This window comes from Idiotropiscis lumnitzeri, chromosome 10, assembly GCF_059441095.1.
Source record: "Idiotropiscis lumnitzeri isolate Australia: NSW breed Sydney's pygmy pipehorse chromosome 10, RoL_Ilum_1.0, whole genome shotgun sequence".
NCBI classification, from domain to species: domain Eukaryota; kingdom Metazoa; phylum Chordata; class Actinopteri; order Syngnathiformes; family Syngnathidae; genus Idiotropiscis; species Idiotropiscis lumnitzeri.
Window position 1 is genome coordinate 4,211,210 of NC_142400.1, and position 15,409 is coordinate 4,226,618.

The 15,409-nt window shown below is 44.6% G+C and overlaps 3 protein-coding genes across 9 annotated transcripts in view; 2 read left to right on the top strand and 1 right to left on the bottom strand.

The window, feature by feature from the left end:
- Window positions 1-5,978, top strand: part of myh14 (myosin, heavy chain 14, non-muscle) — a 29,513-nt gene extending 23,535 nt beyond the window's left edge. For 5 of the 7 annotated variants that reach the window (XM_088305828.1, XM_088305832.1, XM_088305830.1 and 2 more), the window contains 18 exons: window positions 42-254; window positions 378-522; window positions 591-797; window positions 877-981; window positions 1,062-1,214; window positions 1,389-1,637; window positions 1,714-1,827; window positions 2,334-2,432; window positions 2,507-2,719; window positions 2,814-2,975; window positions 3,056-3,184; window positions 3,420-3,508; window positions 3,595-3,718; window positions 4,077-4,285; window positions 4,512-4,620; window positions 4,913-5,085; window positions 5,253-5,276; window positions 5,451-5,978. In XM_088305828.1, the coding sequence (XP_088161954.1) occupies window positions 42-254; window positions 378-522; window positions 591-797; window positions 877-981; window positions 1,062-1,214; window positions 1,389-1,637; window positions 1,714-1,827; window positions 2,334-2,432; window positions 2,507-2,719; window positions 2,814-2,975; window positions 3,056-3,184; window positions 3,420-3,508; window positions 3,595-3,718; window positions 4,077-4,285; window positions 4,512-4,620; window positions 4,913-5,085; window positions 5,253-5,276; window positions 5,451-5,646 (2,713 nt within the window). In that variant the 3' untranslated portion in view covers window positions 5,647-5,978. Of the gene's footprint in view, window positions 1-41; window positions 255-377; window positions 523-590; window positions 798-876; window positions 982-1,061; window positions 1,215-1,388; window positions 1,638-1,713; window positions 1,828-2,333; window positions 2,433-2,506; window positions 2,720-2,813; window positions 2,976-3,055; window positions 3,185-3,419; window positions 3,509-3,594; window positions 3,719-4,076; window positions 4,286-4,511; window positions 4,621-4,912; window positions 5,086-5,252; window positions 5,281-5,450 lie in introns of all 7 variants that reach the window. The other 2 variants (XM_088305834.1, XM_088305829.1) reach the window with 2 other exon arrangements.
- A 3,285-nt stretch (window positions 5,979-9,263) lies between these two features.
- On the bottom strand, window positions 9,264-11,509 carry c16h19orf85 (chromosome 16 C19orf85 homolog). Its single transcript, XM_088307015.1, has 3 exons — window positions 11,495-11,509; window positions 10,702-10,890; window positions 9,264-10,107 (listed from the first exon to the last, which is right to left on the bottom strand). The coding sequence occupies exons 2-3, from the start codon at window positions 10,887-10,889 to the stop codon at window positions 9,399-9,401; spliced, it is 897 nt and encodes a 298-aa protein (XP_088163141.1). The 5' UTR covers window position 10,890; window positions 11,495-11,509; the 3' UTR covers window positions 9,264-9,398.
- Window positions 11,510-13,386: 1,877 nt separating this feature from the next.
- On the top strand, window positions 13,387-14,955 carry LOC148328679 (mpv17-like protein). The gene is made up of 4 exons (XM_088307424.1): window positions 13,387-14,231; window positions 14,533-14,603; window positions 14,668-14,697; window positions 14,777-14,955. Exons 1-4 carry the CDS (start codon window positions 13,910-13,912, stop codon window positions 14,897-14,899), a joined length of 546 nt encoding a protein of 181 aa, XP_088163550.1. The 5' UTR covers window positions 13,387-13,909; the 3' UTR covers window positions 14,900-14,955.
- The last annotated feature ends 454 nt before the right edge of the window (window positions 14,956-15,409 follow it).

A 15,409-nucleotide genomic window follows, 5' to 3' on the forward strand; every position in this document is an offset into this window, starting at 1 on the left:
ATTTTTTTATCAGTCGCTTAACCGCTCTTCTGTGGGAAAAGATTGCAGGAGGAGGGCGCGCGCCGCTCCGAAGCGCAGAGGTCGCTGAGGGAAGCCATGTCGCAGGTGTCGGAGCTGAAGGAGGAAGTGGAGAACGAGCGAGGCATGAGAGAGCGGGCGGAGAAACAGCGGCGAGACCTCGGGGAGGAACTGGAGGCTTTGAGGACCGAGTTGGAGGACACCCTCGACACCACCGCCGCCCAGCAGGAGCTCAGGTAGGACGGATGATGCGACGTCAGCGTGAGTCGAGACGAGTACGCGCTGAAGGCTTAAGCCTGGCGAGATATTCGGAACGCTTGCTGTAGCCGTTTTCGTCAGCTTTCATCTCACCTGTGCAGGTCTCGTCGGGAGGTGGAGTTAAACGATCTCCAGCGTTGCGTGGAAGATGAGACGCGCCGCCACGAGGCCCAGCTGTCCGAGCTCCGAGTCAAGCACAGCGCTTCCATAAACAGTCTGCAGGAGCAACTGGACAACAGCAAGAGGGTGACTATTACCGGAGTTGACCACTCGGAATTCAGACGTCACGTTGACCTCCCCGCGCTCTCGTCCAGGCGCGCCAGTCGTTGGAGAAGGCCAAGATGGTGCTCGACGAGGAGAAGCTGAGTTTGAGTTCCGAGCTCAAGAGCCTGCAGGCCAGCCGCACCGAGAGCGACCGAGGACGCAAGCGGGCTGAAAGTCAGCTGCAGGAGCTCACCATGCGCCTCACTCAGGCCGACCAAGAGAGGGAGGAAAGAGAGGAGAGAGTACACAAGCTGCAGGTGGGACAAGCTGACATACATTCAAGTCATTTGACCGACGACGACGTGAAATGTTTCCACTCCTTCTGTCTTCTTCCAGAATGAAATTGAGACGCTCTCCAGCAATTTGTCATCCTTTGACAGCAAATCTCTGCGTCTGTCTAAAGAAGTCAGCAGTCTGGAGAGCCAGCTTCATGACGCTCAGGTAACACACACAAATTAGTATTTTTATTTTTTGGGGGGTGAAAGAAATTCCCCGCCAAACGTTTGCTCTCCACCCTCCAGGAACTCTTGCAGGAGGAGACCCGCCAGAAGCTGTCTCTGGCCGCCAGGGTTCGAGCACTGGAGGATGAGAGGAACGGACTGATGGAGAGACTGGAGGAAGAAGAGGAGAAAGCCAGAGAGCTGACCCGGCAGATTCAAACTCACACTCAGCAGGTAGGCCACGCCCACCCGGACCTGGACCCGTTTTCTCAGATCTCAGCTGATAAAATCCTCAACCCAAAATGTACCGTCTCAACTACTTGGAAAACAACACGACTCTGAAGTCAACATGTTTGATTATTAATTATTCGTAACCCACTCACACCACTTTCGGCCGCAACGCTCCAGTTGTCGGAAATGCGCAAGCAGTCGGAGGAGGTGAACACAGCGGTGGAGAGCGGCGAGGAGGCGCGCAGGAAGCTTCAGCGAGAGCTGGACGCCGCTGTCCAGAGAGAGAAACAGCGCGAGGAAGAGAAGGAGCGCGTGGAGAGGCAGCGGGAGCGCCTCAGGGAGGAGATCGAGGACATGACTCTGGCCCTGCAGCGGGAGAGGCAGAACTGCACGGCTCTGGAGAAGAGGCAGAAGAAATTCGACCAGGTCGGAGCGGGACCTCAAAATTCCCGCCTGATTTCCTATCCGAACACAATCCTCAAATGTCTCTCTTCTCCCGCAGTGTCTGGCCGAGGAGAAGGCTGTGAGCACTCGTCTGGCTGAGGAGAAGGACAGAGCGGAAGCTGACAGTCGAGACAAGGAGACGCGCTATCTTGCCTTGTCCAGGGCGCAACAGGTACTTGATTGACTATCAAATTCGGACTTTTCCTCCTGAATTTCCATTCATGGGCAAAAAATCTGTTGCGGTTAATTTGAATACTTATATTGTATGTTTAAACCAGAACTCATTCCCTGCCATGGACGTTTATATTTGTCAGGAGGAACAGTAGTTTTTTTTTTTTTGCCACTGACGAATTTACGTTATTCTACAGTGAAGCATGGATCAGGGTCGCGTCCTGCTTGTCGGTGAAATTCACGTTTGTAAATCACTGTAATGCCGAACAAATCCAGGTGGCATCAACACCATTTTGATGTAAGATAAGCACAGCTTTTGAATAGAAGATAAAATACTTGGTGGAAAAACATTTTGCTTCCGCAAACATCTTTTTTCCGATCAGTCAAAATGCTCTAAAATGGCGGACGCTGGCACTGATGGCGTCAGTGTAGCCTATTTCGGATCATTGACAATGTTTATGAAGACGTCAGTGAAGCCTTGACTCACCACGACAATATTGCGTGCAGGAAGTCCAGGACCAGAAGGACGAGCTGGAGAGATCCAACAAGCAGCTGCGTTTGGAGATGGAACAACTTGTCAACCAGCAGGATGACGTGGGAAAGAGCGTGAGACTTGCATTTCTTTCTTAAGCTTCCTGTCTGGGTCTTCGGTAAGTCGTCACCTCTTCTCTTCCGTCCAGGTCCACGAGTTGGAGAGGACCCGCAGGGCTCTGGAGGCGGAAGCCGAGAGCCTCCGTACTCAGACGCAGGATCTCGAGGAGGAGCTGACGGAGGCGGAAAACTCCAGGCTGAGGCTGGAGGTCACCCTGCAGGCGCTCAAGGCTCAGTTTGAGAGGGAGATCAGCAGCAGCGAGGAGAAGGGCGAGGAGAAGAGGAGGACCCTCAGCAAGCAGGTAGAGACGGGAAGCGAATTGGAAGGAAAAACTTGAGGACATTTTTTTTTTTTTATATATCGGGGCTGATTGTGCTCCTCTCGTGTGTTGCCAGGTGCGTGAGCTGGAGATCCAGCTGGAGGAGGAGCGGAGTCAGCGCTCTCAGGCCGTGCTAACCAAGAAGCAGCTGGAAGCCGAGTTGCAGGATTCCGAGGCGCAGGTGGAAACATCCAGCCGCAGCAAGGAGGAAGCCGTCAAGCATCTGCGGAAGCTTCAGGTACGGATCTTACACACCAAACCCTTCCTCCTGCCCCCATGCACGTGGTTAATAAACATCTTGACGCGTTTGCTTCCCAGAGTCAACTCAAGGAGGCGCTTCGGGAGCTGGATGAGTCCAAGCTCACGCGGGACGAGGTGATCGCGCAGTCCAAAGACAACGATAAGAAAATCCAAACACTGGAGGCCGAAGTCCTGCAGCTCACTGAGGTTTGTGACATGACTTCATAATGTTCCCCTGCTACCTGGCAGTTCATTGATAGTATTTAAGAAATGTTTTATTTTATTTTGAACAATTAATACAATTAAAATCAACAATGCAGGATGTGGGAAGAAAAATCGTAATTCAGTCGCTGCTGTTGACCTCAGCTTACATCCACTCTCACACAGATGTCTGGTTTGATATTCTGATGACTTATTCTATGGCATTTATTTGTGTGCGCAGGAGCTTTCCGTATCCGACCGGCAGAGAAGACAGGCCCAGCAGGAGCGAGACGAAATGGCCGACGACATGGTCAACAACAGCTCCGGAAAGTGCGTAATCACGCTGTGCTCCCGACGTGCCGTTTGAAATTCAGGTCAGAACGTTGAATGTTGTTTGATACGGTGCGTTTGCTCAGGACGGCGCTATTTGAAGAGAAGCGTCGGTTGGAGATGCGAGTCAGCCAACTGGAGGAGGAGCTGGAGGAGGAGCAGACCAATGCTGAGCTCCTGTCAGAGAGACAGAGAAAGATGGCTTTGCAGGTGCAGTCGACGCACACACACACACACACACTACAAACTGTCTCGAAGCCATTTTTTGGTTTCACTTGCAAGTCTAAATTCGCATTACGTGCTTCAGTGTAAGGACGAATAAAATGGAGGCAAAAATATTACGGCAGTGTATTTGCCTCGGTGTCCCAAAAATTGTCGATACGCTGTCAGGCGTTTATGGAATGGGACAAATGGTCAAACACACAAATAGAAAATTAGAGCACTCGCACGCAGCCAACCTGACTGCATTTTATTGGTGGTTGGAATGAATTCATGGCAGTTGAATTTATTTAAATGGGGGAAAAAAAGAAAAAAAAAAAACCCTGTTCACCCTACTCCCGTCATTCAGGTGGAGGCGCTGACCGTGCAGCTGCAGGGCGAGAGGACGCTGGCCCAGAAGGCGGAGGCGGCGCGGGAGCAGCTGGAGCGCCACAACAAGGACATGAAGACGCGGCTGGAGGAGCTGGAGGGAACCGTCAGGGGCAAACACCGACTCAGCGTCGCCGCCCTGGAGACCAAGATCGAATCGATGGAGGAGCAGCTGGAACAAGAGAGACAGTAAGAGACCCAAATTTTTTTTTTTTTTAATGTTGTTACTAAGAACAAAATTAATCTTGAAAAACATTATAGTGCAAAAATTAAAAAAAATACTGTAACAAGTGAAAATATTTGTACACATACTTTATCCAATCATGAAAATATAAATTTGTTTAAAAAAAATAAATACTAATAAGTACATATTAAACATAAGTACTTAAATAAATACATTTGTTTTGCCCCTTAGGGAGCGTGCCATCGCCAACAAACTGGTGAGGAAGACGGAGAAGAAACTGAAGGAGGTTATGATGCAAGCAGAAGACGAGAGGAGGCACGCCGACCAGTTCCGAGACCAGGTTTACAATATTTCAACATTTCATACATTTCCGTGTCATCTTGTGTATTTTGTGAGAAAAGAGTCTTCCACCACAGAATTTCAGTATCCCCACCTGCAAGGACTGAAAATCCGCGATAACATAGATCCAAAATATTCTTGAAACAAATTCCATAAAAAACTGCCCCCTATAGGTCATATTTGGAACCCAACCACAAATTAGAAAACCAGTCTTCACCTGAAAGATATTTGCATGACAAAACAAGAATTGGCCCATCATAATCACTGACTCAATTGTGATCTGTCTGGTGTAGCTGGATAAGTCGATGGTGCGCCTGAGGCAGCTGAAGCGTCAGCTGGAAGAAGTGGAGGAGGAGAACTCGCGCTCCAACGCGCAGAAGAGGAAACTGCAGCGAGAATTGGAGGAGCTGACGGAAAACAGCCAGAGCAGGATGCGCGAGATCACCAGCCTGCGCAACCAGCTCAGGTACGAGTGCGACCGTGTTCCCGTGCGGCGTGCGCATTTTATTAACAACACCATTTCAGTTGACCATTGACCTTAATCACCTTTTGCTTTTTTTTTTCGTTGCATCCATTTGTGTTCATCTAACACTGTCCATCTGTCCCATCTGTCCACGTCACACCAACACTCAGCGTCCCTGAATGGAGACCAGAGCAGTAGGTCATTGTGTTTTTGTTCTTTGTCTTTTTTTTTGTTTTGTTTTGTTTGTGTTCTCTTGTCTATGTATACTATATTAACCCAACTCAAAATTTGTTTAAAACCACCTTGACTGTGAAATTTTCGCCGTACTGATGCCGTCTAATACTGTACTAATCAAGCCTATCATGCAGGCGTGCTCCGTTGCCGCTGACGATGCGCGGACGGCGAGCCCTGGTGGACGACTACTCGTTAGACAACTCGGATTCGGAGGAGCCGCCCGCCTCGCCCACGCCATCCCTGGGACCGCCCCGAACACCGACCCCGTCCTCGGAGCACAACCTGGACCCTAACCCGCCCCCCTACAGCGTCAACAACCTACACCAATGATGTACCACACACACACGACACTAGTTTATGATATAGTCAATGAATTGCTCAAGGATGTTGCTGTTTTTTTTTTCCTCTCAAGTGCAAACAAAAGAGATTTTACTGGATTTGTTTTTTTTTTTACCTTGCAAGGCAACTTTGTAACATTCTAAATGACATGATGCAGTTTCAACTTTCACATTTGAATTTGCTGCACAGCGTAAAGGCGCTGAAAAAGACGCTAACATCAAGGGTGGGCAACCTTTTCCTTCCGGGCCGTGTTGAAATTATGAAGGAGAAAATAAAATTCATCAAATAGTGGCCGCCCTTCCAATAAAAGGATCCCTCATTTAGTCGCCTCACTTTTTCATCTATTTAAAAAAAAAAAAAAAAACTCTGTTGTAACGAATGTGTTATAACTGCAAAGCCCATTTGGATGCAGTTGCTAACCAAAAGTGCAGCACCTACACAGTAAATCCTCTGTGTGACTTAGTGACTCACAATGTTGGGTGTGTTGTTCGAAAAATAAAAAGGGTTCACATTTTGTAGCTTTAAACAGCGTGCATATTGGTACCCTTAAAATGTGTACCGTTTGTGGCCTGACCTTGGGGTACAATTAGGAAACACATGCATCAAACTACGGGTACCTTAAAAACACTTAAATGATGAACGAAAGTTCAGCCTTGCATGCCCAATGCATCGTGAGAACTGTGGAGCGGCTGAAAAGCACACAAACAACAGCGAACCGTTGACAGTTCGTTTGAAGGGCATCACGTTCACTGCTGTAGAAAACTGTCACTGTCGGATCTTTAAATAAGGCACGCATGGACCTAGCACTTGTTTGTACCCTGAAATTTCAACAGAAAGGTCCAAACAGTCCCTTTTCCTGGTTTGGACCATTTATGTAACTTTAAACCAAAAACAGTACTCGATTGTACTTCAGGGTTGAATTGTGAAACGAAAAAGTACCTTGGAGAATGAAATTCGACACCTACAGTAAAATTGTGTTTGCAGTTTAGGCGACACTTGTTTTATCTCTTGGCCATAATTTACTATTTATTTATTATTTAATTGTTTTTGGACTCTTTATTTTATTTTTTATTTTTTTTTGCAAGAGGGCCCCACAGATATCCTTCCGGGCCCATGTGTGGCTCGCCAGCCACATGTTGCCCACCCCTGATGTTCCTCTGACAAAAAAATGACAAGGGCTGCTGCAGCATGACCAATTAGACAATCTATTTACGAAAGCCAGATCTTTGATTCAAAGCGTGAATTTGACCTCGAGGCCAATGTGATGCAATACGACTTTTCATACGCCGTCTGACTTTTTATTTTTTTTTTACAAGCGCCATTTGCAGAACGACTGCACTATTTGCTCGACATCGCGAGGAAAATTAGCCAGATGATTGCCATCGACCCACAAACAAGTAGCTCCCGAATGATACCTCCTGCAAAACACGTCTAATAATTCCGTAGCTAGTGTAATTTATTCATCTCAAACTCTCGACTTATTTGAATTTCTCTAATTTATACCACGCTAAATATGTTCATGCTTGTTTTTACTGTACAAACTTTACTGTCTTGTCACTGGGGAGACATTTTTCTACCTTAAGTCTTTTTATCCAAAGCAAAACATCTTTTTTTTTTTTTTTCCTTTTGACTGAGGAACACATTTTATTTGGATGGGCGTCTCGCTCAAGGTAGTCTTACTATTTTTTTGTTTATTATATTTGAACTGTAAACGAAAGGCGCCATATGGATGAGAAAAGGGACTAAAGATAGTAGCATAGAGTAGAAAAGTAGATTTACCATCATGCAGCATTCCTTTTGGATGACTTCCCTTCTAGATAATACAAATATTGTAGGTTTAGATACAAAACAAGAAATAAATAGACTTAACAAGTAATATACGTAAGGATTTAAATCGTTTTTGTTAACCCTGGCCAATATCCGAACATAAGGCACATTTTTGTATTTCATTCGTTGATGTGCTCAATGGAGACACTGAGACTGGATTCACATTGCATGATTCAAGTGGAACAATTGAGAAAAAAAAAAAGGCGTGGATTTGGATAGCTTGCCTTTGACAAACGTGATGACCTCTTCTGCCACACTAAGCTCCTCGTGTGGCTGCTAAACTTGAAGCTAAAGTCGAAAGAACCCAAATTTGCTCAAATTTCATAAAAAAAGCCTTACCATTTGCACCACTCCAAATACTACAAACTAGTAGCTAAAGGTTTTTTTTTTGTTTTTTTTTTAACTCATTTAACTACCATTGACGGCTCAAGACGTCTAAGATCCTTTTTTTTTTTTTTTTGCTCAGCTGGTAGTGAATGAGTTAATGACCTCAGGTGGATTTTGTTCCCTTGTGATGTCCGCGTGCTTCAATTTAAGCTGAGCTAGGCTAGCGTTAGCTTTAGACGCGAGAAGTTTCAAGATGCAGAAGGTGCTTTTAGCCCACGCTCAAAAGTTCCTGGAATTGTCATGAATGTTTTTTTTTTTTTTTGTTAAAGTATATACACTGACCTATCTTTATGTTTACCAAAATGAATGATGCACTGGATCAGAACAGTGGAAGACGAGTTTTAATCAATGTTGACGTCACTGCTCCCTACAGCCGTGCTAAGCTAACATTAGCAATGATGGCTTCGCCACAAATCAGAACTGCCAAAGGTTCACGTTTTACTAACCAATAAACTGTTGTCAAGATATTTGCCTTAATACACCACCACCACCACAATGGATTAACGACTTTAATACGGAAAATGTCTAAATTTTGCCCTTTTGTGTCGCGTTCCTCCATATCCAGGGGCTGTTTTCAAATAATTGTAAAAATAACTGAAAACCAATTTGTCTTTATTGAGTTTCAGCTTAGTATATGCCACATTCAACCACATTTTAGTTTACATTGATTGTGGTCTATAAAGGCAAAAGTATAAAAAAAAGTTTTATGCTAAGTGCTAAGCTAACATTAGCAACAAGCTCAATAAGTAAAGGATCTCGTTTTTAACCAATCAATGACTTAATAAAACAATATAAATAATTTGTCTTTGCATACCATTACAATGGATTTGAAAGTAAACAATCAAAATTGATGGCTTTGTTAATTCTTAAATGAAGTTGATCTGAGTTTCTCAAAGATACCGTAGTAAGACATTTTAGGTTTCGTTTTTGCCTTGCGTAAATGGCAAACGAGTTGAGACCCAGTCATAGCAGGAATATTCCTTTTATTTGCCTTCAAAAAGTCCGCAGTTGCATTTTTTTACAGTAATAGTCCTCGCGGTGGTGTATTAAGAGAAAATGATCAAAACTCAATCACGATCCAAATACCTGGACCTAACCGTAAAATATCCCAATGAGAATTTTAATGTGCTTTTGTTCTGGCAATATGCAAATGACTTTTGTGTTTTCTTGACATTGTGTAACGGCTGCACTTTGCACACAGGCGGTGGGTATATTTGTCCATATCAGCATCTTCTGTACATGAACACGTGTGTGTGTTCCTAGCCACAAAAAAAAAGGGATTTCTTGAATACAACAAAGCTGGGTTCAATCGTGGCATGTGGATTCTCAAAGGTGTTTTCTCTTCTTCTTTTCTCATTTATGGTTTGCTCATGGCTACTGTGCAACTTGAAACATTGTTTTATTGTTTGTTAATGATGCTGTATAATAATACATCTCTCCGGGGTCCACTTTTAATATATGTTGTTGGTTTTCACTTTATTTGTATCAGTTGCTTTATTTCACAGACACAACAAATAATACGAAACTTTTTATTGAACGTAAACACCCCTGTAATAAAGCGTGTTTAAAGATGCACATTCGGGTGACTCGCTGTCCATGAGGATGTCGGTGAACATCAGTTGGTCTTCATGAGGAGGCGCCGCGAAGTGGCAAACGGAAGCTTGCAGAGGCGGGGCCCAAAAAGACTGAGCCACGCCCCCAAATGACGACATCTTGTGTTGGCAGCTGGAGAGCGTGTGAAGTGTTTCGGGGATGACCAAGTCGTCATTTGCTTGGAGGTGGCTTACGATTGGTCCGTCGTCGCATCCATGTTCCTTGTCCTTGCTTTCTGGAAAGCGACCCGCGTGGCAAGTGGCTCCGGCGTCCTCCGAGAACAGATCCATAATGTCCGCCCAGTCGCTCTCGGTGATGTCGGCCAAGTTATGCGAGTCGCCGGGGCAGTCGACGAACATTTGCGTGGCATCAAAGGACAACGGCGACAGCAGTGGTGTGAAGGAAGGAGAGATGGGCATAATGTCTTCAGAAAAGTCTATATGGTAAAACGCTTCATCAGGCGGACATGTTGAGAGCGTGTCGTGTTTGCTTTTGTATTTCCCGCTTTCAAGTTCCTGGGCGTCGCTGTGGTCTTTGCCGCTGTTGGAATGGTCACGTGACTGCACTGGTGTCGATGACTCCACCACCTTCGGGTAGAGCGTGGACGCTAGTTGACGATTAGCCGCCTCGATATCAGCAAACCTCCTGTTAGCGTGGGAAAAGAAAGCAAAATACACCCAAAGCAAGGCTTAAATGGACACCTTAACCATGTAAACGCCACTGTCAAATGATTCTCTACCCCAATTAGTTGTGGCTGTGCCATACACTTAGGCTAAATAAACGCCCGCCCTTAAATATAAGCCATCCACCAATTACTTTCTGAGTGTGTCATCACCGTCTGATAAACACACTTTTAAATGAGTTGCCGTGCCCCAAATAGTGTGGATCATTATAAAAAAAAGAGTCCCTTCAAAAGGACATGGTCATGGGGTGCAGTTTTTCATACATAAACACCTTCCTCAAATAACTACGCAAATAATAACGAACACTTCCCTCCCTCTGGCTGGCGACCAGTTCAGGGTGTAGTGCGCCTTTCGCCCGTAGTCAGCTGGGATAGGCTCCAGCACCCTCCCGCGACCTTGTGCAGGATAAGCGGTGTGGATAATGACATGACACTTCCCTCCCCAAAAAATTTTGGGCCGACCCATTTTTGAGTGCCTTACTCCTAATTGACGCCTGCTTGCATGCAGTAAAACAAAAGCGGTGGTAAAGTGGCCCCCCGACTCCCCACCTACACACCTCTGTATCATGTTGTGCAGGAAGCGGCGGTGGTTGACCTGCCGCTTGGAGGGACGGTTCTTGCGGGGCTTCTGGAGGGTCCTCATCATGTGACCCGCCGCCGACGTCACAAACGTGTACAGGTCCCGACCCCAAGGAGCCCCTCGTTCAGGACCGGGCTCTTGTGGTACCGATGCAGAGACTTGCATGCTTGGGACAGCAAACACAAGAAAATATTGCGACTGTGCAATGAGAGACTGTGCTTATGGTCATGCTTGCCGCTTAATAGGAATTTAAAAGACGCAGTATTTCCAGTACCGGCTTTTCCAAACGTCACAAAAGAAATGCATGCTAAAATGGAATCAAGAAAATATAAGCACTAAAATATTGAAAAATAAAGATAAAGTTAAAATTATTTGTTTATTTTGTATTCTTTATTTTTAATAAACATTTTTATTTTTTAAACAGACACAAAAATACCTTCTTGTAAAATTCACGCATAAAACATTTTTTTTATATTAATGTTGTGAATTTTTTATTTCAGGTTATTGACATTTTTAAAATTAGTTTATATTATTTAAAACAAGATTGCACGAAATTTTGATTTTTTTTTTTTAATCAGGATTATACTAATTTCGAAACAATACAGAGTATAATACACGTACACGACAGCCCCAGAACATAAACTCAGTTTGCAATCGCGGCTTATCATCTCAAAGTCACCCTTTACAAAAAATGTTTTTTAAAAAATCCTGTTCATCTCCTTTAATCCCCATGAAAAGTTTCCAACTACAAAAATTCCCAAATGTTGCACCTCCAAATGAGAAGAACAATAAACCTGTCCTGTTGCCGTTGTGTCTTCTTCCTCCAAACGAGCGACGAGGTTTCCCCGTGGAAGGCGTCCGTCACTGTGAGCGCATGTTTCTGTTTCCTTAACCCGACCCAAGTGACATCAGTGCAAATGCCCCGCTTCCTTTTTCTGCGACCACCCCCCACTCTCGCACCCCTGGAATGGAATCCCACTTGCTAAGAGTCATACACCGACAGGCAATTATCTGAGAAGTCAAACCCCGGACACGCGTCCACCATTGTGTGACGCACAAAAGGCCGCTTGCCTGGAAAACGACGGCGCACTTCTTAATTGAACCGCTTAAACCGTGACCCGTCATTAGCACATTCTCCGAGGGAAGAGCCTCCGTGGTTGCTAGTGCCTTTAATTGACCCGTGCCGGACGTGCAAACAGCTTCCAAGTGATGCCTTGAACATATCTATGGCAGCAGCAGGTGCGACCATTTTGGACAAAGATGACGGAAATTGAAGGGCAATTACTTGATTGGAAGAAACTCGGCTTGAGTGGAAGGTACAGAGGAGACAAAAATTCTCCCACTGTTTGTGTGAAAAAGGACTGTGACCATACAAACAGTGAAGCACGGTGGTGGCAGCGTCATGCTTTTTTTTTTTTTAAATTAGCTGTAACTTTCGTGTCGGCACAAAAAAATAATCTGGCTTTAGTCACAAAAAGCCTACTAGAACATCTGAACTTTATTTGTGACACTTTGAATGGTGGCACTTCTGTGCCGATTCACTTTAAACATGATTTTGTGGTTGGCCGATATTTTTTTTTTACTCAAAAATGTTTCAATGGATTTGTACCGGTGATAGGTTACATTTATGGTGGAAAAGGTTTCTTTGGTCTAATTTTTATGATCACAAAACGTGTAATGTGAACAGGGGTGTGTAGACTTTTTAGATCTATGGTAAAAAAAAAATTTCCCATGTCATTATTTGCATGGGTTGAAGTTAAAGTAAGGGTGACTCGGTGGACGACTGGTTATCACGATGGCCTGGCAGTGCAGAGGTTGTGGGTTTGATTCCAGCTCTGGCCTTCCTGTGTGGAGTTTGCATGTTCTTCCCGTGCCTGCGTGGCTTTTCTCCGGGTACTCCGGTTTCCTCCCACATTCCAAAAACATGCAAGGTAAGTGGATTGGACACTCTAAATTGTCCCGAGGTGTGTTTGTGAGAGCCGATGGTTGTTCGTCTATATGTGCCTTGCGATTGGCTGGCAACCAGTTCAGGGTGTCACCCGCCTACTGGCCGAAGACAGCTGGAATTGGCTCCAGACCCTCGCGAGGAGAAACGGTACAAATAATGGATGGATGAAAAAAGTAATGAGCTTTTTTTTTTTAACATGGTCCAGAGTAGAAAGTAGAGATAGGAGACCTTGAAAAACTATCCGCAGTGGAATTCCTACCCCCCCCCCCCCCACTTCTTGGGATGGCCGAGTGGTCTAAGGCGCCGCGTTCAGGACCCAGTCTCCCCAGGAGGCCTGGGTTCGAATCTCGAATTTCCCCATTGTGGGACTAATAAAGGGCAAATTATTATTATAATTATTATTGTAATGTTTCCAGGTTCTAATGTGTCCAAATGAAATCCTGATACATTAAATTTCTCTTTGTGAATTTCATATAACAAATTTGAAATACAAAAGCTGTTTACCAAGTAGAAACAGCAGCCTTGGCTGGGTCGTAAATCCGTCTTGCGTGGGATGAGGAACTCAGGCAGAATCCCCCCCCCCTCTTCCCTGTGTGATAATGGGTTATAAATCAGTGGCAGCTCCTCCTTTCCAGGAAGAGTTTCTAATGTTTTTTTTTTCTAAAATTCTAAAGTCAATATCTAAAAGTCAGTTTTGCAAAAATGACACCACATTTAACTTCTTTAACGTCTCCTCTGACTTCTTTCACTTTACTGCTTGGTGGTGTATTTTTAGCGCCACACATGAGCTTGTGAGATGTGAATAGACGGCACTTGCTCAGAGACGAGAGCTCACTTTTGGTATGTCACTAAAGCGAAAATGTGTGTGCTTTGAATCACGGCAAACTTTGCAACAGGGATAAACGTTAAGCAGGTTGTGTTGTCCTTTTTTTTTTTTTAAATCTGATTCTTGTAGCAAGCTGATATCTTATCACCAGGAATCTTTAACGGGGAGTTTGAACTTTGACCCAGTGAGACGGGCCTCCAAGATTGATTTCAGCTCCTCCTTGTCCAGCAGAGCCAAATGGGGAGAGGAGCCGGCGTGTCTTTGGCCTGCGGGAGTTGGAAGACTGGTCACACTGGGAGGGAAGACAGCACAACTTGTGGAATTGAGATTCTTTTTAAATCTGGGGATTCATCTGTTTGATTTCAGTCAGTCACCTTCCACAAAACGCTCGCTGTTTGTAAGATTTCTACCATGAACAGGGCCTGGGTTGCGTTCAAGGCCCATCCGTATATCAGCAACGTGGTTGGCTACACGGCGCTGTTCGCCTCCGCCGACCTCTTCCAGCAGCGTGTGTTGGGGCGCCGAGACGTGCCCGAGGCCTCTGGCGGCGTGGACTGGCGCCAGACGGCCCGGGTGGCCACCGTGGGCTTCTGTTTCCACGCCAACTTTAACTACCAGTGGCTGCGCTGGCTGGAGAGGATGCTGCCGGGGGGCGGAGTCAAGGCGGTGATGGGGAAGGTGGTGACGGATCAGCTGGTGGCTGCACCGCTCACCATTAGTGCCTTTTATGTTGGTGAGTTGTGAATTGAATTCATGTTTTATTTTTTGTTGCTTCAATTCAATGGACATAGTACTGCTCCTGTTGGTGTGAACGCCTTGGCCACCAGGGGGCAGTATAATATGGACATAAGGATATACTGTACATAGAGCAGCGTTATTCATTGGCCAGTTGGATAGTAATGGTTACATCCGGTAAATTCTGCCTAGCAACAGCCTAATGGTGACTTGGAAAATGATTTAGATTTAATTAATCTTTACATTGTTCTTCAATTCTTACAATGTGTCACCCCTGTGTTGATTCTCCATCCTTTTAGGTTTGAGTTTACTAGAAAACAAAGATGATGTTTTTCAAGATTGGAGAGAAAAATTCTGGACGTCTTACAAGGTACACAATTCAATTTTGGTGTAGTCTAAAATGAATGCATGATGTTAATTGTTTGTTTCCTCAGACTGGTGTGGTGTTCTGGTCGACAATGCAGGTGAGCTCTCATTGGTGGCTCGCTTCCTGTGAAAGTTAGATTTAAAGCTTTAGCTTTAAATGGATTTTTTTCATCACAGGCTGTGAACTTTTCCCTGGTCCCTCCCGTGGCTCGGACTGTTTTCCTTGGAGGAGTCGCTCTTGTGTTCACCATTTTCCTGTGTCACCTCCGACAGCAGAAGAGCCACAAACAACTTGATTGAAATGAACACAACTTTTGTACTCAATCACAATTAACTGTACTGTTATTATTTTTATAATTATTGTACTAGCATTTTTTGTTCGTTTTCAGAACCATTCTTAGGCTACTAATGAGATGAATGTCATACGTGATTATATCTCAAATGTCATATGGGTTGTTAAGCAATAATGATTTATTCAGTGTTTGTCTTAAATAAGCGACCATATGCAAATGAGCACCAGAATAATGTGTCTAATATTATATTAATATTTATAGAGATATTAAAAATTATTCACATGTAATATTTCTCAAGAGTGTGGCTCTCGACTGTGACTCAATGTGTAAAGTGACTTGAGATCACTTCTGTTATGAATTGGTGCTGCATAAATACAATTGATTTGACTTAATTTTCGATGGTACGAGAGGCTGTTGTATAGAATAACTGTTTAGATAGAAATTCTAATACAGAATTTTCTTTGTCCTTTTTATGACATTTAAATAAACTAATTTAAGAGTAAACCACTGAATAAAG